The following is a 24,053-nucleotide window of genomic DNA, read 5'->3' as shown; positions in this document are numbered from 1 at the left end:
AATAGGATGTATGTGTGCAATATTAATCAAGACGATATCTTGAATGCAGGATCTAAAGAGACAGAGTTGGAAGCCAAAGATCTCAGTTCTGAGGATGACAAAGAACGTGGAACAGAAAAACCATTGTCAGAAGTCAGGACAGATAGAAACAAAGACTCCACTATACATACTGCCTATCAATTTTTAATGAATACCAAAATTCAGGTAAAATACTAGTTAATTGTGTTATTACACGAATAGGAATAATTGTGATTTCACCTGCTAAAGGCATTATAGGAGTAAAAGTACCACCAGATATTGCAACCTTATGGATATGCTCACAGGTGAAGGATATGCTTTTTGCATTGAATATTCTTACTACAAATGAAAGCTGGAAATAGCATTCAAGGCTCCGTTTGATAAAAGTGTATCAGCTAGCTTCTTACAGTGTACAGTAATGCTTTCCAAATGTAATAGATGGGTTCTGTTGAGAAAATGTTTTTCTAATAAAAGTTCAAAGTTCATATAAACAGAATGTTTAAAAATAGTAACATTCTTTTAGATTAAAGATTTCCCTAATTTTAAAACAGAGAAAATAAATTGTACTTTTGGAGGTATGTTGTTGTAGATTGATTACTGTTGTAAGAAGGTGGGGAAAGGAACTTCCATTCTGGTAACTCCAACCTTTAATATCTTATATTTAAGCACATTGTTAAGAATCCTGAGGAGCTACGACAAGAACTAGAGAAGCAGCTGGAAATTTGGCAGGCTGGAAACGCTGATGAGGTTGGTAAATTGTTTTATCATGATTACGCATTGTTACATTATGGAAGATTCAAGTCTTAACAAATTTATTTAAAAAATTTGTATGCCATTTTTCTGTCTTATTAGAGTTCCCAAGGTGGTGAACATGAGAACATGAAAGCGTTTTAATGTCAAATCAGCCCTTAAAATAATGTATAAAATTATTCAATAAAATCAGATAAACGTTACTGGAGTATATAAAACAAAACAAAAAAGTCTTCACCCAGTAACAGAAGACACCAATAGAGGGAGACAGATAAATCTCTCTGGGGAGGAAATTCCAAAACTTTGGCCCCATGACTGAGAAAACCCTTCCTTGGGTTGCCACTTATCAAGCTTCAGATGTCACAAGAGCATTCAAAGCAGGGACTTTGAAGATGCCTGGAGTAAATGAGTAGGTTCATATAGATGAAGGCAGTCCTTAAGGTATGTTGGCCCCAAGTCATATATGGCCTTTGTTTCTTAAGCAATGTCCACTATTGGATATTAGTGATCATCACAGAGTAAGCTAAATTTCTGTAACCTTGATCATTCTGGGCAACATGTTGGTGATACCTTGTAATTGTAAAGGTCCCTAAGAAATTATTTGCATGATATCACATAATGTTAAGGCAAGAACAAGGGTTTGAAATTTTTATAAAAACATCAGACAACTGCATATGTTCTAACTAGGCTGCATCCTACTATTCTTCAAAGATTCCAAGCGAGGCTGTCTTAACTTTCAGACACTACCTCCTCTTGGTCACAAGCATGGCTTTTCAGCTATCAGGTACCAAGGGCACAGCTTTCTCAGAGTTTCCTGGACCAAGTCTGTCTCAGGAGCAGGCAACACGGTTCCATTATCACTCTCAATAAACCTATGAGGATACCGGTTTTGTAACAGCCCTTTACTATTCCTCCTTCATTTTTCCATTCTGATTGGTTATGTGTGTGTAAATTCCCTAAAACAGAAGGACTGAATATACTGTCAGACAGCATCCATTCTTCCCACACTTTTTTTGCCTCCCCATGCGTAAGCATCTATGTAATGCTACTGCTTTTAGAGAGCTTGACCAGGGTGGGGGGAGCTGAAAACAGTTTTCAGCACTCCAGATACTTGGCTTCTTCCTCCTGTCTTCAGGCCAAGAGCAAGAGACTTTAGTGAAAAAAGGATTTCATGGTCCTAGCTCAGCTGTTGAGCATGCTGGCCTCCAGTCTAGATGTGGTTCCACTGTTACAATATGACATTTCTCAAGAATAATGTCTATTGCTGAGCATAGCAGCATAGAATTCTCCATGTATTACACTGATCAAGACAATTGTCTGAGCAGTGGCTCTCCCCTCCGACAGTGCAGCAGTGCCTGAGTATACCAGGTGCTAGCCTGCTTAGCTGGACAAATCATTTTCAGGACCTAGTAGCACAAGGAACTTGAACAAAGAACAAATTAAAGGGAAACATCAACTAGTTGGAGCCAATCAGACTTGTACAGCTTGTCTTCCATGATGATTAGAAGGAATATATGTAATGATACACACAGTATGTGTCAGTAAAGATACATAAATTGCTGGGGCCAGAAGATTGTGCTGTCTTCATGAGGAGACAATGGTGACTTGGCTCTAGATAGGCAGAACATATCACAGGGATAGAAAACACAACATGGTATAGTGGTTAAGAGTGGTGGACTCTAATCAGGGCAATCGGGTTTGATTCTCCAGTCCACCATGTGCAGCCAGCTGAGTGACCTTGGGCCAGTCACAGTTCTCTCTGAACTCTTTCAGCCCCACCTCTCTCATAAGATGCCTTTGGTAGGGAGGGGAAGGGAATGTGATAGTAAGCAACATTGAGACTCCTTAAGGTAGAGAAAAGTGAGTAGCCACGGGGGCTACTGAATTCCTTACAGCCTATAATGCGAATGTCCTGAATGCTGCAGCAAATTCTCGTTATGAATGTGTTGCTAATCCTGATATAGCCCATATTGACTGTGAAGGTCCTGGATCTCTTCAGATGGTCAGCTCAGCCTCCATGGCATTTCCCTCTTCTGATTTACCAGTGACTGACTCTAGCCACAGCTGTGTATTCTTCAGTTGACTGAATGGCAACAGCATCTTGCTTTCCTACTAATGTCCTGTTTTCTCCATAACAGTTGTTCACATTATATCAGATTAAATTTGGAATTTTGCGGGTTTCCACCAAATGGAGAGGTGCTTTCCAGTCCCAGGATGGGCCCAAATAGCTCTGGGGGAACTCCTAGTGATTTCATCTAAAGAGTTGCATTTTTATAAACTTGTCACTCCACGCCATAGCTGTGTTCCCCCTCTCCCAAGAGCTAACAGCTAAGGAACAGTTGTGGACTTTGTCTTGTGTGTCACTATTTCAGGAGAAGGCAGCAGCAGAGATGTGGCAAAGATACCTTCTACTCACCGCAGCACTTTCACAGCAGCTCTGTGAGCAGCTCCGACTCATACTGGAGCCAACTCAGGCAGCCAAGCTGAAGTAAGTCTGGTCTGTCTAAATCACGGCCCTGGTTCTTCGAAGCCTGATTTCCCAAAAGCATTCTTCACAGCCAAAGGTTGCTTATTCATACCGTCCTGTGCAGGATGCATTTCTTATCTCATAGTATTTGACAGATACATCAACTTTATCTGGATTTCCTGTTACACTCTGCCTATATAGTTTGCATAGCATTTTCAGAGTTAGTGCTTTACATCTTGATTTCAGGATATTATGACACAAGCTAAACATATAAAAGAATAATTTTCCAAAGACGGTAGGGGCTGGTAATGCTCCAATCTCCAAACCATTGCTTTAAAAGACTTTGTCTGTACCTGTACTGAGACGTAACTCTATATCCCGGTCCAGTTCAAGCATTCTGTCGAGAAGTCCCAAGAAAAGAAGTATAAAGTACTTAGGGGCTGCAAATTTTGCACAAGTGTGGAAAAACCACAGAGTGTGTAGGCACAATAATGCATTAATAATCTTGGTATTCATGTTTTAAAAGCAAACTCTTATGATCTTATGCTTGAAAGATGCCAAAGACATGGCTGAATAAGATTGTTAGTGACTGGGGCAGAAGATCCTTGACCTTGTCCATGCAATGATGAGCAAAGCCAGAATAAATTAGAGAAACTAAAATCAAGTTAGTTTGGCAGCTGGCTTGCTCTGAGAGCTAGTTTTTCCAGTTTTTGACACAGTTTTTCCTTCACTTTAGGAGATATTTCAAAACTGTCATCTCCAGCAATATTTTAGTCTAAATGTCAGGAAAACTATATAGTTAAGTAAATATGATAGGTATTCTGCCTAACGTCCTCTGAAATATGCATAATTCTAATACCTTGCATTTTTTTTCTACCAGAGGCGATTACAGGACAGGAAAAAGACTGAACATGCGCAAAGTAATTCCCTATATTGCCAGCCAGTTCCGAAAGGATAAAATATGGTTACGAAGGACCAAGCCCAGTAAACGACAGTACCAGATTTGTTTGGCCCTTGATGATTCATCTAGCATGATAGATAACCACTCTAAACAGGTAAAGAATAATGAAGCTCCTTAGACTCTGAATTCATAAATATACGAATGTCTGGTATATCACCTATCCGTTGTTATGTTTGTATCATGCCTTTCTTCCATGGAACTCAAAGTGGTATGCAAAGACTTCCTAGAAAGTCTCCCCTTTATATCCAGACATGCTTATTTTCAGCAAGGTTGCAGCATACGCTTCCAGCTGTGCTGTGGGTGTGACATCAAAATAAGAATAGTTTATTATTCTCACTTCCTGCTCTGCCTGCTGGCTCTGGCTTTTATCCAACTATCCATGCATGGAAAACATACAGGGCTTTTCCCATACTTCTTGTGTTTCTACTGCTGACCTCCAGAAAGTTCAGTCATGGGGTCATAGAATCCCTACAGAGATATAGGTTGGTGTGCTACAGTGAGGAAGGACAAGGGAATGGAATTATTAAAGTGACCCCTTTCCTGTTGTACTTGCAGAAGAGGGAGGAGGAGCAGTTTCATCCTCTTATCCTTCCTCAGTCCAGCCCCCCAACCCATGAAAATCCTGCAGCAATGAGAATGATCTTTTGGCTGCAAGAACAGAGTCCAACTCAAGAAAACTCCAGTTTCCATGCACAGATTGATTGGATACAGGCCTCTCTCTCTTCCTACTTCATTAGTGAACCCCTAGCTGCTATCTTATTCCAGGACAAGCAGTATGGATTAGGTTTCACGGACCACTGAGCCCTGGCCATATGGGTAATTCTGTCCCTGCAGCGCAGAGTAGTTTTTTACTTAGATCAGGGACATCGAACTCATTTGTTATGAGAGCTGGATCTGATAAATGAGATCTTGTCAGGCCAGGCCATTTGTGTCATAAAATGTAGTCCCAGGTGGCAGAGATATAAACTTTATAAAGGAAACAGACAAACACAATTAAAGATTTTTTAAAACTTAAAATAAAACAGTAGCACACTTGCAGTATTTTGTTTAACAATTTCTGATAACCAACACCTCTTGCTCTGAATTATTGCACACAATGTCTGTGTGCTGTAGCAATCTTGAGTATGCTGTTCAGGTGTGTATCTGTAAGTTGCAAACCGGCTCTTTAATTATTGACATTTGTTACAGAAATCTTGTGCTCAATATTTAGGACCCAGGAGAAAACATGAAATGGCTAGGCATTGTGAGCTTTTTGTACATGTTGCTTTGTGTGCTGATCAAGACCATGTGAAGGAACCATGAAATAGACTGAAGGCTATCTGCTTATCTACAAAACTATAGTCTTCCTCAGAAAAATAACTGCAACTCCTATGAGGCAGTGCAAGAACAGAGAGACAGCCATGTATAGTGGTCAGTATCAACCTACTATCTGGAAAACATAGGTTCAAAATCCCCAGTTTACAAAGGAAATGTGCTGGACATACACTCTCGGCCCAATCCACCTCACTGGTGATTTGCTGTTATTCCTCATCTAAGTAGTCCACATTGCTTTCCTAAAGAGAGAGACTGGATCAGAAGGGTATGAATACAGTACAAAAGGGGAAGGAAATCCAGTTCCACCCAGGAGAGCCCTGGAAAAGCAAGCTTAAAAACACACAGAGAGAGTAGCAAGACAAAAAGCTCTTGCCTTAAATAAAACTGTTGGTCTTAAAGGTGTTTTTGTGTTTTCTCCCCTGAATTGCAACCAAGCAAAGGAGCCTCCCTCTCATTCCCTCTTTCCCAAGAGAGAAGGAGCCTCAGCCAATGGAGAAGCTTAGCTCTGTAGCTCTGCAGCTCTGCTGTGCCTGATACAGCTCAAGCTTTGATTGAGAGAGCTCTAGCTATATCAAGCTCTCTCAAACACACAGAAGAGCTACAGAACGAAGCTCCTCCATTGGCGGAGGCTCCTCCTCCTTTGGGGAAAAGGGAGGGGGGAGAGGGAATGAGCCAGATGCCGCTCTGCTTGGCTGAATTGCATGGAGAAACACAAAAAGGAACCAGGAGAGGAAGAAGGAAGCAGACAGCCAGTTGCTTGCAGGTGTGATAGGAGCCTTCTGGGGACCAAATCAGGCCCACAGGCCGCACATTTGACACCTCTGACTTAGATATTTGCATGGGCAAAATGCCTACAAGCAAATCCATACAGGCTGAGTATATTATTTTGTCTTCTAGTTCTTTATGATAGTTTTATGGTAGTATCTAACAAATATAATACATAAAGAAAGGTTTCCTGAATGTACACAATTTTAGACTGGTACATTTGGTTAAATCTGTTGCAAGTGCTTCAGATATGTAACTTAATTAACCTTGTTTTTCATAGCTTGCTTATGAATCCCTGGCAGTAATTGGAAATGCGCTGACCCTCTTAGAAGTGGGACAGATAGCTGTGTGTAGGTAAGGATACTTTTAAGCTTATTTGAAAAATAATCCATACTGGGTTTTTTGTTGCATATACTGCCCAATTTTAAAATGCATTTTTCATTTTATTTCAGCTTTGGAGAAACGGTTCAGTTACTGCATCCATTCCATGAGCAATTTAATGACCAATCAGGAACTCGGATATTACGACTTTGCAAATTTGAGCAAAAGAAAACTAAGATAGCACAGGTATGTCCTAGTATCTTTTGATACTTCATATCATAGCATCAGCTATCAGTAGTGGAAGGAGTGATGGATAGAAATGGGCTTCAATTCAGAAAGGTTGTGTATATGCTATTCATGTGTAAACATGAATATTTTGAGGAGATCTTTCTGACTTAAAATAGCTGTGGTACGCTAACTAGCATAGTCAGGAAGCTTTCTGCCAGAAGGATACTCTGCTGAAATGAAGTTTGATCTAATCTGCTGTATCTATTCCTGTCTTGTTTGGAAGAAGAGGGCATCGGCTTCTCCTTTCCCTTGATTTCCACCAGGGCCTCATCTGGTACTATATCCCCAAAGAATCCAGAGGCTCTGTTGCCCTCAAGGAGCTCCTGCTGGAGTAGTTCAGAAGCTAAGACCTAAAGAGATTTCTTGTCACTTAAGTATAGATGCTCTGAGGGCAAGGTAGAGGACCCTTCTGTGGGTTTGTCCCCTTGGGGAGGGACAGTGGCTCAGTGGTGGAGCATCTGCTTGGGAAGCAGAAGGTCCCAGGTTCAATCCCTGGCATCTCCAAAAAAAGGGTCCAGGCAAATAGATGTGAAAAACCTCAGCTTGAGACCCTGGAGAGCCGCTGCCAGTCTGAGAAGACAATACTGACTTTGATGGACCAAAGGTCTGATTCAGTATAAGGCAGCTTCATATGTTCATATGTTCTATTTGGAAACAAGATGACAATCAGGCTTACCCTAGAAGGATCTACAGGGGTGTCAGATGTTTATCAAGGTCTTCTGGACATGCAGAGTTGATGGGATGTGTGGCACTAGCTTGAACTTAGCTGTGGGCAGTTCCATAGATGGGCCGATCCGCACCAGTGCTTGGGAACAGGAAAAAGCCAGTTGGCCACTCCCCAGCCCTGCCAGTACTTTGGCAGGGGAGAGAAGAGTGTCAGCAGAATATGAGGTGTTGGAGCCAGTTGGTGAGAGGTTAGTCCTGTAAACCCTTAAGACTAAGTGGTCTTCCCCAAAATGGAGTAGGTCCTCCTGATGAAGAAAGCTGGTAGAGACTGGGCCAGAGGAAGTGATACATTTCCATTACCACTCTGTTCCTTAAGCTGAAACCATGTAGTCTGAAGCAGAATTGGAGTGCAGCGACTCAGAATGGGCAGTGTGTAGCTCTGTATATCAAAGGTGGGGTGAGTGCCAGCCTCATGGACTTGGCCAAGAAGAAGGGCTAAAATGTCTGTTCCTGTGAGTCATTCTGAGATCCATGGATTAGGAAACAAGCTCTTCCAAGGAATGGCTGAGTCTGTGGGATGCCCCCTCTTTTTTTAAGGGGGGGTGAAAAAAAGAGGAATCTTCATAGGTCCGTGGCATTACGTTTTTGGTTTGTTTGTTTTCTCTTCCTGCACAGGCATAATGTAGGGACAGAGGCTTGGGTAAGCAAAGCTCTGCTGCGAAAGATTAGGGAGAAAGCAAAAAGGAGAGCCCCTCCAGTGGCAAATAAAGTTATCTGTCCTGCATCCCCACTTGCCTTAGGAGTCCCTTCCTTCAGCAAAGAAGATGAGGGGAGCACCTTTCAATGCTAGTATTTGCAAAGGCCCCCTGGACTTGAATAGTTGACAGGGTGAAAGGTGCTGGCTCAGAAGAGCTGTAGGTAGCTCCATGGATGGACCCATCCGCTGCCAGTACTTTGGAATGGAGAGGGCTGTCTACCCACTCCCTATCCATGCCAGGGCAGGGGAAAGGAGAGTGGCAGTTGAAGAACTACTGCTGGGATTGCAGGCTGAGGAGTGGCCAAAGTCTCCCTTTGGCGATAGCTCAACTCTGGTAGCTGCCTTGGGGAATTGTTCCATCTGGGATGATTTCATATACTTTCCACCACTGCCACTTGTGAGATTTCTTAAAGGTATTTTTGTCTGTGTTTTTAATAATCGAGGTGGAGAGCAGTGGAAGCTTGACCATCCAGAGTGGGCAGGACTGGGAAGTTAGTGCCTCCTTAGAATACTAGAAACCTTTGCAGATGATTTGCAAATGCCCTGCTCACAGAGCAAGGAAGAGGCGCAACCCATACAAGAGTACCTTTCTCCACTGAAGTTCTTCTCCCTGCATTGGCCTGGTACACCCTGCCTATGCAGAATAATATAAACTATGAAATCTGAGAATAATCTGCACAAAATCTGGGAATAATTTTATCTTTGTAGACATTAGTGTCATGGGTCATATGGTGGCTTATCGCCAGTGACCAGAGATGGAGAGCCCTCTGCATGATCATGAGAATGATACCTTAAGGGATCAAATTTCTCAGGAGTTAGGTTTTTCTCCCTACAGAATCCAACATGCCATTGTAGGTTGTGCAAAAAAATGACTGCCACCCCCCTGAAAAACATTTCCATACCAGGAGTTTTTGAAAGAGGAGGCTTTACAAGACTAGCGGAATGTGTACCTTCTCTAAGCATTGCTATCCTGCTGAGTTGGATCTGTGTAACATAGCCAACAAGATCTGAGTATCAGCACAATCCTAAACAGAGTTACATCCTTCTAAATTCACTGAAGTCAGTGGGCTTACTAGGGTGAAACTCTGCTTATGATGGCTCTGTAAATGATATCACATCATCATGCTGCCAGCGTGATCCTTCATTTAACTGGGATCATCTAAAAAGAAACCTATTCTAAAAAAACTGTGCCGAAGCTAGGAAACAAACTGGTTCAAATAGCATTTGTTAAAGATGAGCAGAAGCTACAAAACTCACATTCCCTTTTCACCTTGAAGACTGTTGTGGGCAAAAACTGGATATGGCCTTATTAAGAGGCTGCATATGTGGTTGAAGTCCATTCAAACTTATCAGATTCTGTGGCTAAAGAATAGTTACAAGAGTTTGGGGTAGCTGAACCTTAGGCAGCTGTCCTCAGCTAGCAGTCCCATTAATGTTGGTAGAATAATTTTTAGAACTTGTGTTCTTGATTCATAATGTATTTGTTTTTCTTGCAGTTTTTAGAATCCACAACAAATATGTTTGCTGCCGCACAGCAGTTTTCTCAGAACATGAATCCAGGTGAGTGTTTGTCATGTCCACAGTAGTAGTTTTCACTATAAAGGATGCTGAACTATTGCTACATTGAGTGGACTGAATCCCTCTGGTTTAAGCTCTTAGTAAAATAATGAAGCATATTTTAAATACTTGGTGCCTCCATTCATGTTACCTTTATGTGGATCCCAAATTACTTCTGATCTCAATTTATTACTTCAGAGTACCAGACAGCTTGGGTTTTTTTTCTTCTATTACTTTTAGAGCATCCATTAGTATTGATTGTCACTGCAATTTTATATTACTTCAACTTGTGCCAACTTTAGCAAACAGAAATTGTGTTTTCTCTCTAGGGCTGCAGTCTTATCTAAAACAACTTTTCATAGCTTTCTTTCAGATATTTTAATTGCAAATTATAGCAATACAAAGCTTTGATGAAATGCTGTTTATCTTTTCCCTTTAATAAACAATATATTTCTTCTGGAACAGAAACTGCTCAGCTACTCCTAATAGTATCTGATGGAAGAGGTCTTTTTCTTGAGGGCAAGGAACGTGTCACAGCAGCTGTCCAGTCTGTTCAGAATGCAAATATCTTTGTCATTTTTGTAGTGTTGGACAACCCCGATTCAAGGGTGAGTGAGAGAAATATGGGATGTTATTCCTTTCACAGGGATAAAATGGTCTGTTATAAAAAGGTCCATATCTTGCTGTAGCATGAGAATTTTATATAACTGAAGAACTGTCCAGTTCAATAGAAAAATAGTGGGAAATCACCCAGAGTGCATACTGTACCAACTGATTTTGAGGTGTGTTTTCAGCTTTTTAATTTCCCCTGCTAAGTATTACTGAACATGCAGGTACTGAGTTTCAGAAACTGCAAAGCTCCATGCTTTTATGTTTTCTTTTAATGTTACTTGTAATACTAGTAATAGTATCCCTTTCGCTGCTACTTGTCATCCCCACATTGGAGAGGATAGGACAAGGTAATTTTAGCCATACAATAAAGCTTGGAGGATTATTTTTTATACTACTGCTTGTTTTACTATAATCTGATCATAGGTTGCTTTCTTATAGTCTTTCCCTTGACTTAGATTTTAGATCACTTATATCCTTATAACTGCACATCTGTATAACAGTCTACTCATTTAAGAACTGAATCCACTGAACATGGGAGGGTTGTTAATCTCTACACTAGTACTTCATTAGTAATGGGAAATTCTTGGTGGAGGGGGGGGGACAGAATTCAGACTGACAATACATCAAGCTTCCCTAGCAGTCTTCAGATAAATGCTCCTATTCTCAGTTAGTGTAACAAAGTTGTTCCTTTATCTCTATGTCATTTTAGTAATGAAGAAACATAGTGGTAACTATAGTACTTGTGCAACTCACTATATAGTACTTGTGCTTTTAATCACTGTGTCACTTTAATTTTCAGGATTCCATCTTGGATATAAAAGTACCGGTATTTAAAGGACCAGGAGAATTGCCAGAAATAAAGTCATACATGGAAGAATTTCCCTTTCCTTTCTACATAATCCTCAGAGATGTGAATTCTCTTCCAGAGACTCTCAGTGATGCACTCAGGCAGTGGTTTGAATTGGTAACTACCTCAGACAGCCTGTAGAGTTTTGCCTGATCAGATTGAATTCATCACTGAATAAGCTGCTGTTTAAATGGTCCAGAAAGTACACCTTGAAAATGAGCATTCTTCCTACTCAGTGCAGGAAACTATGCAATCCATGATAAACAGGGGAAATGAGTCAATTTACTTGTTGCCATTATCTGGAAACAGTGGAAACCGATTTTTTCCCTTAATTGCTATCCAAATAATTTATTCTAAGGTTTATTCGAAATTTTCTTATCGTTTTGAAAAATTATTCTTAAGATGGTTTCTATTGTAGTAAGAAACTAGCATTGCTTCTGAGAGGAAACTGCAAATAGAGATTTTTAACGATAACGAAAATACATGTCTGTTTTAGGTTAACATGTGTGAGCACCCAGTGTTATGGGGGATGGATGACACAGCCAAAAAAGTACTACTTGAAATGGTTTGTGGGTTGCTGGTTGTTTGATAATGCCAGAAGGGTATTTTTATGATACGAAAGTGTCTGCATTATCATTTTACACTGTGAAGTTTGCTTTCTGTCTAATGCAAACATTAGACAAACATTTTGGTATACTAAATGTTTTCCCTTGACCCTTTTTGCATTGGAAAAACTATGCATCATTTGTGTTTAATAATAAAGATGTTTTGCTGTTTGTAATTGTGTCCATTCTTTATCAGGGCAGAAAAGAACTGCATTTTTGCTCTGTGTTAAGAACATTGGGTTGGATGGGATTGTACAAAACACAAGTGGCTTGTGGGTGCAGATCTTCCTCCTCTCCCAACAGATGGAATGGGGGACTACAGTGAGAAATTTGGCAACATCATCTTTCCTCATTCTTCTGCCAGTGGTGCTTACACTGGCCCAAGAGGTTCCATACTATAAGGAATATAGAGAGGCTGTTTCATCTACCTGTCCACCTCCCTCATTGCAGCTGCAATTGGAGATGCTGAGAGAGAAGAACTACAGAGAAGTTCTGTAAATAATGTTTGAAACTAGTTTTTTGCTTAGAAGAAAATGGTATGGGCGTCAAAGAGCATCTGCACTCTAATTTTAACAGTTGCACAGCTGTTGTGGTGATGTTAGGAAGCCCAGATGTGTATTCTCAAGGTAATGTTTTTTACTAAAATACTTCTGGCATTCAGAATCAGTGTGATATTTCTAGAAATACTGTGGTTACCTTGAGTTTGGTCATGTGATTGTCATAGCTTTTCACTGAAATGTACTCTTAACCTTCTATGTCCATGCCTGCGAGAAGGCTGTCTTGCTATGCAGCCCCATAACAGTGCCTCACAACCTAACAAAACTTCCGGGGTGGGGTGGGGCTGGCTCAGTATATGTTTTTGAAGGCTGAGTACCCTTTTCTTAGGAACAGTCTCATCTGGCATAATATACTTGGATTCAAGGTCACCACAGAGAGAACTATGAGAGCCATCACAAAAACATCCTAAATTAAAAATTTCCTAAAAGCATTTTGGGTTAAAAATAACTTGTTAGCACAGTGTGCCCACTGTCTCTTGGCTTTGCATGGTGTCAGAAATCTAGGGAACTATTGGTGAAATGGTTTCTGACATTAGTTTGGGAACATATCACTGTCACCATAATTCTATATAACTTGTGTGTTGCTTTCTCTGAGCTGTTCTGCCTCTGTGGGACTGTGCAAGAGGAAATCAACAACCAAACATATTACATGGCTTTTGTTTTTGATAAGAGTGACCAAACCCCCTATGGGAACGTTCATGTTTTCTGGAAGAACCTTTAACAACCATCCTGATGGACAACAAAAAAGCAGTACTTCAGTAGAAAATCATCGATGAATAGGGCTGCCAGCTCTGGGTTAGAAAGTACCTGGACATTTGGGGGGTGGAGCCTGAAGAGGGTAGCATGTGGGGAGGGGAAGGACTTCAATGGGTTATAGTGCCATAAAGTCCACTTTCCAAAGTGTCCATTTTCTCTAGGTGAACTGATCTCTACCGCCTGGAGTTCACCTGTAATACTGGGAGATCTCTAGCCACCACCTTAAGGTTAGCAACCCTATCAATAAAGCACAACTTTATGCTGCAGCTTGTTGAGTCCATGGCAAGCTCTGTCCCCCCTGTGACTCCGGTTAGTCACCTTGCCATGTACATTTTGATTTGGAGACTCCTTTGAAGAAAGGGGGAAAGCCCGTTTTCCGACTGTGCTTATTAGATCTGCTCAGTAGGATTCTGAGGAGGAAGTGCCCTTTCCCGCTGTTTATTAAATACGTTTTTACTCCCTCCCCAAAAGAGTAACTTTATTCCCTCTCGCTCCTTCCCTCACTGGAAGCGCTTGGGCCGAGTGGGGCGCTGAAGAGCCACCGCCAAGAGCAAGGCGCCCTCCGCTAACGAGTGAGAAGGAAGTAGCCGGGTCGCCTACCGCTGGTCTGTCATGGCGTCGTCCCGGCTGCCTCCGACCACGCTGACTCTGAAGCAGGTAGAGCGGTGGGGCGGGCCCATATACAGCCGACCTTTTTGGTGCTTTTTTGCCGCCCGGCGCTGTGTAGCGCTGCTGTACCTCGGAAGAAGTTGCCTAACCGGCGTCTGCGGCTCGGTGCCTGCTTTTTGGCGAAGGCGAGACTGCAGGCCAGCGGGGTTAGCTTTGAAGGGATAGTGGGACAAACCAATGAACTGCCGCGACAGGCGCTGAGGGGCCGCCTTTTCCGTGGCTGACGATGTCCTCGCTAGGTTTGGCAGCACGACAGGCAGACAGTCAGCGGGATCACGCCGCAGGTTTCGTCTGTTCAGCCATAGGGGATGCCAATCCCCAGGTGGGGGCAGGGGATCCCCGGTTTGGAGGCCCCCCCCCGCTTCAGGGTCATCGGAAAGGGGGGGAGGGAAATATCTTCTGGGCGCTCCATTATTCCCTATGGAGACCGATTCCCATAGGGTATAATGGAGAATTGCTCTGCGGGTATCTGAGGCGGGGGGGGGGGTGCTGTTTATTGAAGTAGAGGCACCAAATTTTCAGCATAACATCTGGTGCCTCTCCCCAGAATACCTTTCAAATTTCAAAAATATTGGGCCGGGGGGGGGGTCCAATTCTATGAGTCTCTAAAATAGGTGCCCCTATCCTTCAATATTTCCAGTGGAGGGAAGGCATTTTAAAGGTGTGCAGTCCCTATAAATGTGAGAGCTAGGACTCCCTTTGGAGTTCAGTTATGCTTGTCACACTCTTGCTTCTGGCTCCATCCCAATGTCTCCTGGCTCCACCCCCAAAGTCCCCAGATATTTCTTGAATTGGACTTGGCAACCCTAACAGCCACATGGGTTGTAAAAGCACTGACGGGGTGGGGGGCAAGGGCGACAGATCCACACTGATTGACTTCCCGTTGTTGATTGGGAAGGACTCAGGAACCACTTCAGTTTGTAGTGAGGATGCCAAGGTGTAATTATTACCCTTCTTACCTGAAGATGAGGCGGGGTGCATATTCTGCACAATTTATCCACACAGTCCTGTGAGGTAAATTATCTTGTGAAAGAGACTGCTTGTCCCAGAGTAACCCAGTCAGTTTCAGGATGGACATCTGAACCCAGGTCTCGGCAATATCATCTTTCTTGGTCCAGCATCCTAACTGTAGTGGTTCATGTATGCAGCATTTATCATGTGTACAAATGGCTGCCTTTGCCAGAAATATACACATATGTGTGGTGGACTGTGTGTTCATGAGCTTAATATTTGACGTTTCTGCAGGGGTTATTTAGATTATCACAAGTGTACATGGAGCAATAGCTCAGTAATAGAGCCACAGATGCTGCAAGATGCCCCTAGAACTAAGAAAGTAAGTTAAAGCAAACAATACCAAACCAACAGACAACATTGGACTGGGTATAAGACACCTCTGTATATTTACATCAGTATTACAGCATATACAGCCTATGGTAAGAGCTGATAGTTATTTGATGTCTTATAGTTCTTAAGAAGGCAGCAAGTTCTTCAGTTATACAGAAAAATTCTTCAGGCTATTCATCAGGTACCCCATGTAGCTGATCGTCATTACTTGAGAGACTGGGCAAGGGCAGAATTCAAAAGGAATAAAGATGCTACAGAAGAGGTGAGAAATAGTCACTTATACACAACATCTGCTAAGCTGATACAATAAAACAAGTACTACTAACTGCACTGTATCATAAAATGTCACTGAGCCTTCTAAAACTGGTCAGATGATGCTTAAAAATAATTGTTGGTACTATCATGCTGCTAATTTACAGAAAGTCCCAAAGTGGCCTGAGTAAAGGCCTTTGGACTATTTGGTTGAATGCAGGAGCTGTACTATGTAGCTCTGTTGATGATCTGACGTGGATTATCTTTGTGTTTTATGTAGAGCTGCTGCCCAGCAGACCTAGTTTTCTGTGATCTCCTTATAGGGGCCATGACAAGTAGAAAGCATGCTAGCCGTAATTATCATTACTGTAAATATTGTGCACTTCATAGGTTCAGTGTTCTGCCAGTTAACATATACCCTTATAGAATATAGGTGAATACTTAGTAACCTGCATGTGCCTACTAAACATACTTTTTATTTTACAGGATGCAATCAGGATGATGATCACTCAGGGAAACATACAGCTTCAAGAACTTAAAAGAACTCTAAAACTGGCAAAATCCTAGCCTTAATTGTGGCGTATAATATTTTTTCAATGTAGCTTCCTTAGAAGACATCAGATTTGGAGGGACCTCTCTAAGAATCAAAAAGTTATGCTTATACAGACTGTCGTAGGGAAAGCTGAGTTTGATAAAATTAAACTGCAATGGGCAGAAATCTGTAAAGAAAGACTGGCAAGGGGGGATAATGTTTAAACCTGACAGACACAGCAAAATGCAAAAATGGACTGCTACCCCAAAAATACAGATTATGCCTATGAAAAGCATTGCTTAGAATGTGATCAAGCAGAGGGTTAACTAAGGTCTACTTAAGACTTTGTAAAACCTTTCTCTGTCAGATTGAAGACGTTACTCTGTCATTGAGTGTATTTGTCATGCAAACTGATATCAAGCAAATGATGGGATGAATTTTTTCCCCTTCATGTACTGGTTATGTATGAAGGAAGCCTTGACTATATACCATTGACAAGATGCAGATTTGCAGTGCTTTAGGGGAACAGACTTTCTTACTGTTGATGTTTTCCAGCTTTAGAAGAACATCTGCAAAGTTTATTGAGCCAACAGGAGTAAAATGCTGAACAGTTTATGCAAACATGTGTTTAATTCATTTCCATTTATATATGCTACATGGCACAAGTAATCCAGTAAGAACTGTACAGGTGTTTTCCATTAAAAAAACCTATTACATCTGATAGGTAATAATTTAATTCCAAAAGTGTAAATTACAGCAGAATACACAGTTAATGCAGCTTTTTGTATAATTACATTCATGCTTAATAATGGATAATTGTGCTGAAATATAGAAGCTGAAGAAATAGCTTAGCCCAGCGTTTCCCATTTGCAGGGTCGCAACCTGGTACCGGGCCACAGGAGCCTCAAGAAAAGCCAAAGCTAGCTCTGCTCTCAGCAAAGCATGAGCTCTGCTCTGCTTCCTTCCTTTCCCGTTTCTCTGTTGTGCAGAGAAAAGCTAGGCTTGAAGACTGACACAGGCTGCAAAGCCTGAGCTCCGTTTTCCTTCTTTCCATCCCCCAACATCTCTGTGTTGTGAAGATAAAAGCTGGGCTTGAAGACTGACACAGGCTGCAAAGCCTGAGCTCTGTTTTCCTTGGAGACCTCTATAGAAGAAAGAGACAGGCTTTCCTGTCTCCCGGCTCCACTCCAAAGTTTCCTGGCTCCACCCCTGAATTTTAGTAGGCCATGAAGGAGAAGTGTAAAAATAACTGGGCCACAGGGTGGGGGGGGGGGGGAGTTTGGGAAACCCTGGCTTAGCCCAAAACCTCCAGGGTATACAGTAATCTCGATGTTGTCGGTATTTTTCCTAGCAAGGCATAGTTGTCCTTCTTGATTGGAGAGATTTAAAGCTGCTATGTATGATTAATAATATTTGAACAAAAACAATATTAGTTACCCATTTTGATTAGGAGCAGCTAGACATGCTCCAGTATAGCTCAAGATACAAAATTGACACTGACTGTTCCTGAACTATTTGGAGCAGAAAACTACTAACAATAATTTAAAGATTTGTTCCTCCATTGCAAATTTCATTTAACACAATACCTCCTGGAGGGAGCATAGTGGGATAAGGCTGCAATCCTACATATGCTTAATTGGAAGTGTATTCTGTGACATCAGTGAGACCTATTTCTGAAGATATTTGCATAGGACTGAGTTGTACATCATTTAAAACTGAAGACCAAGTTTCAACTTCTTGCATTTAAAACTCACATATAGTTGCTACAGTACCACCTGGTTGTTTTATTATAAAACATTTGCAAGTGTTGTAATAATCATAAGAACCAAGTCTGGATGTTTTTTGTACTGTTAGTTTTTTACTGTTATGCAGAAACTACACCTTTTAAGCAGTGACAACAAACAACAGTTCATTGTTACATAGTTAAAACTATTTTGTGCCACAGTCATAAGTACACGGTTTTCTTCCCAGCCTATTCATAGCTAGAATGCTCATTGAAAACAGGCTCTTTATTTGCATCTTAATTTAGCTTCTTAAGCAGTTCTATCACAATTTAGTGGGGGACATCACAATTAGAAACACCTCTCAGCAGATCTCTTTTACAGGGAGCAATAAAGGTTGTTCAGAGTTCCAACTTGTGTTTGTGGAAACCTGGGGCTATTGATGATCACCTGTTAGGGAGGAAATGAAAGTCCAGCTACTTGTGCTTGCCTAGCTAATCATCTGTTCAGCATGGGGCAGGAGGAAATAACTGACTTTAGCTGCTGGCACACATTTTTCTAAGGGTCAGACCAGATGTAACACTTGAGAGTTCCATAAACTGAACTCCCAGCATTTTTATTTCTTCAGCCATCGGCTCAGTTACAATGGGGAACTTAGTGTGAGGAAGGGGGACTTAAGACATTTTCACCTACCATTTTCCTTACGTTTCCTGTTGAAAATGTTCAAAATAATCAGAAAAAAAATTAATTTGAAGAACTAGCTAATCTGAGATGATCCTTACCTCCAACAATTATTCAGATTATCATATTTTCCTAGAATGCAACAGAGACTACTATGAGGGGACTAGTTGGATTCTGCCCCTCCCACACTAAAGTTTTCCCTAGTAATTAAAGTGATATTGCTATCAACCAAGTGAAACCAAGCTCCTGCCAAGCATGATATTACAAGTGTTTCACTACCCCTACAAAGCAGCACAAAAAAATGGTTCAGGTTGCCCTTACTTGTGTGTCACGAGGAGACAAACAGTATGGGTTGGCAAAGTACTGGCCTTGAGAGCATTGTTACTTGCTCAAAGAAAGTTGCCTACTGGAGCTTCTTCATTCATTGCAACTAAGGAAGGTGATCCATATGCCTTCAGCATTTACAGATTTCCTCCATCCCACAGCAAAATGTGTGCATACATCCCAGAAGGTCATGGGGACTAATTATATAGCATTGGTTTTGACACAAGTTCTGTATGCCTGATGACAGATTGTAGTGCATAACAGTGGGCTGTGCACATGCTGTTGTGTGAGGATCCCCACAATAGGATGGGGCATTGTTGCAGCTGACGTCCCTGTCATTTGTAAAGAACACCATAGCACAAGCATTGCTATACCAATAGCTTTGATTGCTTTGGGAGGGTGTCTAATTCTGCAGCACATTTTTGTATACAAAAGGTGAAAAAGTAAAATTAAAACAATTACTATTAGCACATACAAAATACATGTTACTAAAATCTAAGAATTTTTTTGTTGGTTCCTCAACAAAACAAAGCTATTGCTTTGGTACATGCAGCATTGTAACATTTCTGAAACTGAAATTAAATGTATACAGAGTGTTTATAAACAATGGAAACTAAAGACCAGTTTCTAGAAGAATAAATTTTTTAGACTATTTGGATTATAAAACATGGGACTCTGTTCATAAAGACCTTTAATGTATACTAATACAATTATATCTCTTTTTCACGGGTTTGATTCAAGTTGTTTATATACCATTGGGTGAGGTGGAAGATATATTCTTGGGGTTCCACTTCTGAGCTTGGGCCCAATTTAGCTAGGAATATTTAGAAACTCAGTTTTGTGTAGTGGTTAGGAGCATAGACTAATCTGGGAGAGCCAAGTTTGATTCCCAGGTCTTCCACATGCACCTGCAGATGTGATCTTGAGTCTGTCACAAGTTCTCTCAGAGCAGTTATGGGAGAGCTCTCTCAACTGCACCTACCTCACAGGGTGTCTATTGTGGGGAGAAAAATGGAAAGGAGACTAAGCCACACTGAGACTCCGAGTGAAGGGCGGGGTATAAATCCAATTTCTTCTTAACATGGATGTGAATGTGCATTTATGTGGGCTTCTCAGTCAAGCAACTTAGTGTAAACAGACCACATCCTCACTCGTGTATCTAATTTATGCTGTCTGTTCCAAATCTAGCAAATGATAAACATTAATATGCTTATACAGGCACTTCAGCTGACTGGGGAATTTTAACTTTGATGGAAAACAATGATGGTGTTTGCCTAAAGAACATTATATATTACTTGAAGCTGAAGCCGCCAGATTTTTACAGAATGTTTGTGGGATACTACATGCTGCTGCATTCAATTACACTTTCAAAAATTTAGAAAAATTTAGTAGCTTTTTTCACAAATAACAAACAAAAACAAAGGTAAGGTTAAATGGCAGTACATTTTTAAAGCTGGCCTTCTTCAGTCCATTAAGACAGACTACATGGGAAAATGCAGGTTTTAAGCCTGAGTATGCTAAAAGATGAGTCATACGATTACAAACGCAGTGAAGACGGCTTGCAGGAAGATATGCCTATCTTCTCTATTCTCCATAATCATTTTATTGATCAAAAATGGTCTACATGCTGAAAGTATATTCTGCCACACTAACTGACCTTTTAGTAATAGGTATAGGGAGGGGTTGCAAACACAGAAGAAGACAGAAACAGGATACAGGATGAACTTGACAGGCTAGAAAACGGCTAAAATAAATAAAATGAATTTTAAGAGGGATAAATGTAAAGTTCTGCATTTAGGTAGGAAAAATCCAATGCATGGATATAGGATGGGGGAGACTTGTCTTAGCAGTAGTATGTGCAAAAAGGATCTAGGGGTCTTAGTAGATCATATGCTGAACATGAGTCAACAGTGTGATGTGGTGGCTAAAAAGGCAAATGCAATTTTGGGCTATATCAACAGAAGTATAGTGTCCAGATCACGTGATGTGATAGTATCACTTTACTCTGCTCTGGTAAGACCTCACCTGGAGTATTGTGTTCAGTTTTGGGCACCACAGTTTAAGAAGGATATAGACAAGCCGGAACGGGTCCAGAGGAGGGTGATGAAGATGGTGAGGGGTCTGGAGACCAAGTCCTATGAGGAAAGGTTGAAGGAGCTGGGCATATTTAGCCTGGAGAGGAGGCAGCTGAGAGGTGATATGATCACCATCTTCAAGTACTTGAAAGGCTATCATATAGAGGATGGTGTGGAATTGTTTTCTGTGGCCCCGGAAGGTAGGACCAGAACCAGTGGGTTGAAATTAAATCAAAATAGTTTCCAACTCAACATCAGGAAGAACTTCCTGACGGTTAAGAGTGATTGCTCAGTGGAACAGGCTTCCTCGGGAGGTGGTGGGCTCTCCTTCCTTGGAGGTTTTTAAACAGAAGCTAGATGGCCATCTGACAGCAATGAAGATCCTGTGAATTTAGGGGGAGGTGTTCGTGAGTTTTCTGCATTGTGCAGGGGGTTGGACTAGATGACCCTAGAGGTCCCTTCCAATTCTATGATTCTATAGCCTAACAAGACGTGCTTCACAATTATTCAGCATGTGCGCTCAGACGTACAAATATGCATGTTAACATACGGTAAGCCAAATTCCAAAGAAAGACATATGTATGGAATGACTCTATCTTATAACATGAAAAGATAGTTTCATGAAATTATTGCAAATTGGTTTCCATATTTTGATTAACATTTGAAAGGGATGTCAGGGATCCGATAAGAGTGCTTCAGAGGTCAGATCCAGCCTCACATTACCATCATTATTTTACCATCAAATTACCATCATTATTTTAGGACATGGTTTTCAGGAATTTATAGTTAGGTCTAGTTTCATATGAATGTAATCACCCAACCAACAGGCTAGGGATATGTGCACGAAAGGAAGTTTTAATACACACACACATGTGGCCCATAGAAGACATCATGGGATTCATAAAATGGCAGTTTACAGCTATACAGGAATAAGAGGTAGCCTTGGTTTTTTTAAAAAAAGAATACATAGTTTAAACGGAATAGCAAGAGAATGCTATTTTTAATGTATAAAACAATTTCACAAATTGGGGAGGGGAAAAAGAGGGGCTGGTGTCATTCATCACTACAGTGATCACCACATTGGCACTGATGGGTGATACAACTACATTCTCTACAGGATGATTATCACTACTGGTATAGTATTTGGGGATGATTTTTTTTTCCAGCTAGGAAAAAAATGAAGTATCCCCACAACAGAAGTGCTACGCTGAGGAAGGAGATACAGATTCCTTTGCAATAACTCTTCAGTTACTGGATGAACAGACCACCTGAACAGGTATGAATCCAACAAGTGTGGTACAGCTTGTCCCTTTCCAAAATTAGCTTAATTGCTGTTTGTAAAAATATAATGTGTCTTTCATGGTCACAGACTAATTTTCTTTTTGCGCCTTAGTCCTTAACTTATGAAGTTCCTCTTCCAAACTTTTAATGTGTTCTTTAAGGGCTGCTTTATCTTCCTGGGCTTTCTCGTCAGCTTGTTTCCGAGCTTCCTCAATCTTCCTTTCATACCACTTCTCCATCTGACACGAAACAGCCTCAAAGAAATACTGTGTGATTTCCAGTGCCTGAGAAGTGCTTCCAAGCTGAGGGCTGGGCTGGTTTCCTTCAGGTATAGCAAGCGGCTGCTGGTGCTGCACAGGGTGAGCTGCCACATGTTGGTGGGGCCTGTGCTTCAACTGACCACTTCTGCCTGATTTCTTTGTTTGAGTTCCTCTGTCCACACAGTAGCTACTCTGTGACTCCAGCTTTATACATTCAGCAGAGGCCTGTGAAACAGTTTGAACTTTAACATGCCTTAATTTGGAACCTGAGTACTCAGACAATGGCAATTCCTGTTGCAGTCTGCTGTAACCTCCTTTGTCCTTAGGCCTCACAACTTGAGGAGATGCTGCAGAAGGAGTAGGGCCAGCAGTCACTACCTGGTGCTCTGTTCCTTTAAAAAAGGGGGACAGGGAGTTCAATTAGTATTGTGTTAAGGTACAACCCTATGAAAAAGCAGATACCTTCATTAAGGAAGGACAAGGGGCTTCTTTACAGACGCAAATTGATCCATAAATGACTGCACTATCAAGTGAAGACCTGCATCTAATCAGAACCAGAGCTTTTGTCACCTCAGATGCAGTACTTTATAATGGAACAAAATTGATAATTCAGCTCTCCATTATCAAATCATTCAAAACCAAAATAAAACATGTGAGAGCGAGCCCAGAATGTCCCATCTACACTAACACGGGCATTCTCAAATGGCAGGCTGAGATCAGGGTATAAGGCCAACACAGCTAGCCTTACCCAGAAAGAAAGAGTCAAGTTTCCTAGAATGGGCTAATTTGGACTGCCCTAATACAACCTGCACGATACAAGCTCCGTCACCAAAAAACACTAATCACAGTTAACAATCACTTTAACAATCCTAGTTGCTTTTAAGTTTCCCATTCAGATCATTTTCCTTTAACTATGTTAAAATGAATATCCAGTGGGCAGATGGCTATAATAAGTACCTAATAATCCTTCCAAAATTCTATTAATTTCAAGGACATTAGTGCACAGCTGGTACTGGGAAGCACTGGTTACTCCACAAAGCTATCTCCTGCTCCAAAGGCATTGAAGAATATCTAGAAGAGCAGGATCATTTTAGTAAATCCCTGACAATTTGAATGATAGTTTCTTTTAAATTTTTTGTGGCAACTGAAGTACTGATTTGGTGAGGGAGAAGTTAAGTAGGAACATTTTATATGCAATGCCCTAAGCAGGGCTGGCTCTAGACTATCTGGCACCCTAAGTAAGGCTAACTTCTGGTGCCTCCCTCCCTGCACTGATAATGTCACCAGGTCACATGGGCAGCACCAAATTTGGCACCCCAGAAGGCTGGCACCCTAGGCAATTGCCTAGCTTGCCTAGTTTCAGGGCCAGCCCTGGCCCTAAACAAGGGATCAGGATACACACAACACCAGGGAAGAAGTAAAAGTCAAAGCCAAAGGGTGCCATTGAAGATTTAATATTAAAATTCCCTTTGACAGTTAAAAATATGATATAAAATCACCACTGCACTTTAAAATTCTTCCTTGTGATTTCTTTTTCCACATAACTTCTCATCCTGGTGAAGCAAAGGAGCTGTGACTGAAGGAGAAGTTTTGTCTGATCATTTAAAAAATCCCCTCCCCTCCAGAAAGATTCTCAATCCACATTGGGAATTTTACCTCATATTTTTAACTGC

The 24,053-nt window shown here is 41.3% G+C and overlaps 3 protein-coding genes across 13 annotated transcripts in view; 2 read left to right on the top strand and 1 right to left on the bottom strand.

Annotated features, from left to right (window-relative positions):
* The window catches only part of LOC132570542 (midasin-like), a 168,914-nt gene extending 156,810 nt beyond the window's left edge, over positions 1 to 12,104 (top strand). Inside the window, 9 exon segments of the mRNA XM_060237254.1 lie at positions 50 to 204; positions 685 to 765; positions 3,141 to 3,256; positions 4,116 to 4,290; positions 6,556 to 6,629; positions 6,728 to 6,842; positions 9,804 to 9,867; positions 10,330 to 10,472; positions 11,276 to 12,104. Of these exon segments, the coding sequence (XP_060093237.1) occupies positions 50 to 204; positions 685 to 765; positions 3,141 to 3,256; positions 4,116 to 4,290; positions 6,556 to 6,629; positions 6,728 to 6,842; positions 9,804 to 9,867; positions 10,330 to 10,472; positions 11,276 to 11,464 (1,112 nt within the window). The 3' untranslated portion in view covers positions 11,465 to 12,104.
* Positions 12,105 to 13,710: 1,606 nt separating this feature from the next.
* Positions 13,711 to 16,659, top strand: LYRM2 (LYR motif containing 2). Its single transcript, XM_060237240.1, has 3 exons — positions 13,711 to 13,898; positions 15,376 to 15,516; positions 15,993 to 16,659. The coding sequence occupies exons 1-3, from the start codon at positions 13,854 to 13,856 to the stop codon at positions 16,071 to 16,073; spliced, it is 267 nt and encodes an 88-aa protein (XP_060093223.1). The 5' UTR covers positions 13,711 to 13,853; the 3' UTR covers positions 16,074 to 16,659.
* A 5,199-nt stretch (positions 16,660 to 21,858) lies between these two features.
* The window catches only part of ANKRD6 (ankyrin repeat domain 6), a 113,331-nt gene continuing 111,136 nt past the window's right edge, over positions 21,859 to 24,053 (bottom strand). For 10 of the 11 annotated variants that reach the window (XM_060237120.1, XM_060237129.1, XM_060237155.1 and 7 more), the window contains one exon: positions 21,859 to 22,772. In XM_060237120.1, the coding sequence (XP_060093103.1) occupies positions 22,210 to 22,772 (563 nt within the window). In that variant the 3' untranslated portion in view covers positions 21,859 to 22,209. The remainder of the gene's footprint in view (positions 22,773 to 24,053) is intronic. The other variant, XM_060237100.1, reaches the window with a different exon arrangement.

Source organism: Heteronotia binoei, chromosome 1, assembly GCF_032191835.1.
Source record: "Heteronotia binoei isolate CCM8104 ecotype False Entrance Well chromosome 1, APGP_CSIRO_Hbin_v1, whole genome shotgun sequence".
NCBI classification, from domain to species: Eukaryota; Metazoa; Chordata; class Lepidosauria; order Squamata; family Gekkonidae; genus Heteronotia; species Heteronotia binoei.
The sequence above is the reverse complement of the archived record's forward strand: the minus strand, read 5'-3'. Positions and strand labels throughout refer to the sequence as shown.

Coding starts and splice junctions, on each gene's coding strand:
- LYRM2 (XM_060237240.1), top strand. CDS start 13,854: ATGGCGTCGTCCCGGCTGCCTCCGACCACGCTGACTCTGAAGCAG. Junction 13,899..15,375: donor CCACGCTGACTCTGAAGCAG/GTAGAGCGGTGG, acceptor GATGTCTTATAG/TTCTTAAGAAGGCAGCAAGT. Junction 15,517..15,992: donor ATAAAGATGCTACAGAAGAG/GTGAGAAATAGT, acceptor TTTATTTTACAG/GATGCAATCAGGATGATGAT.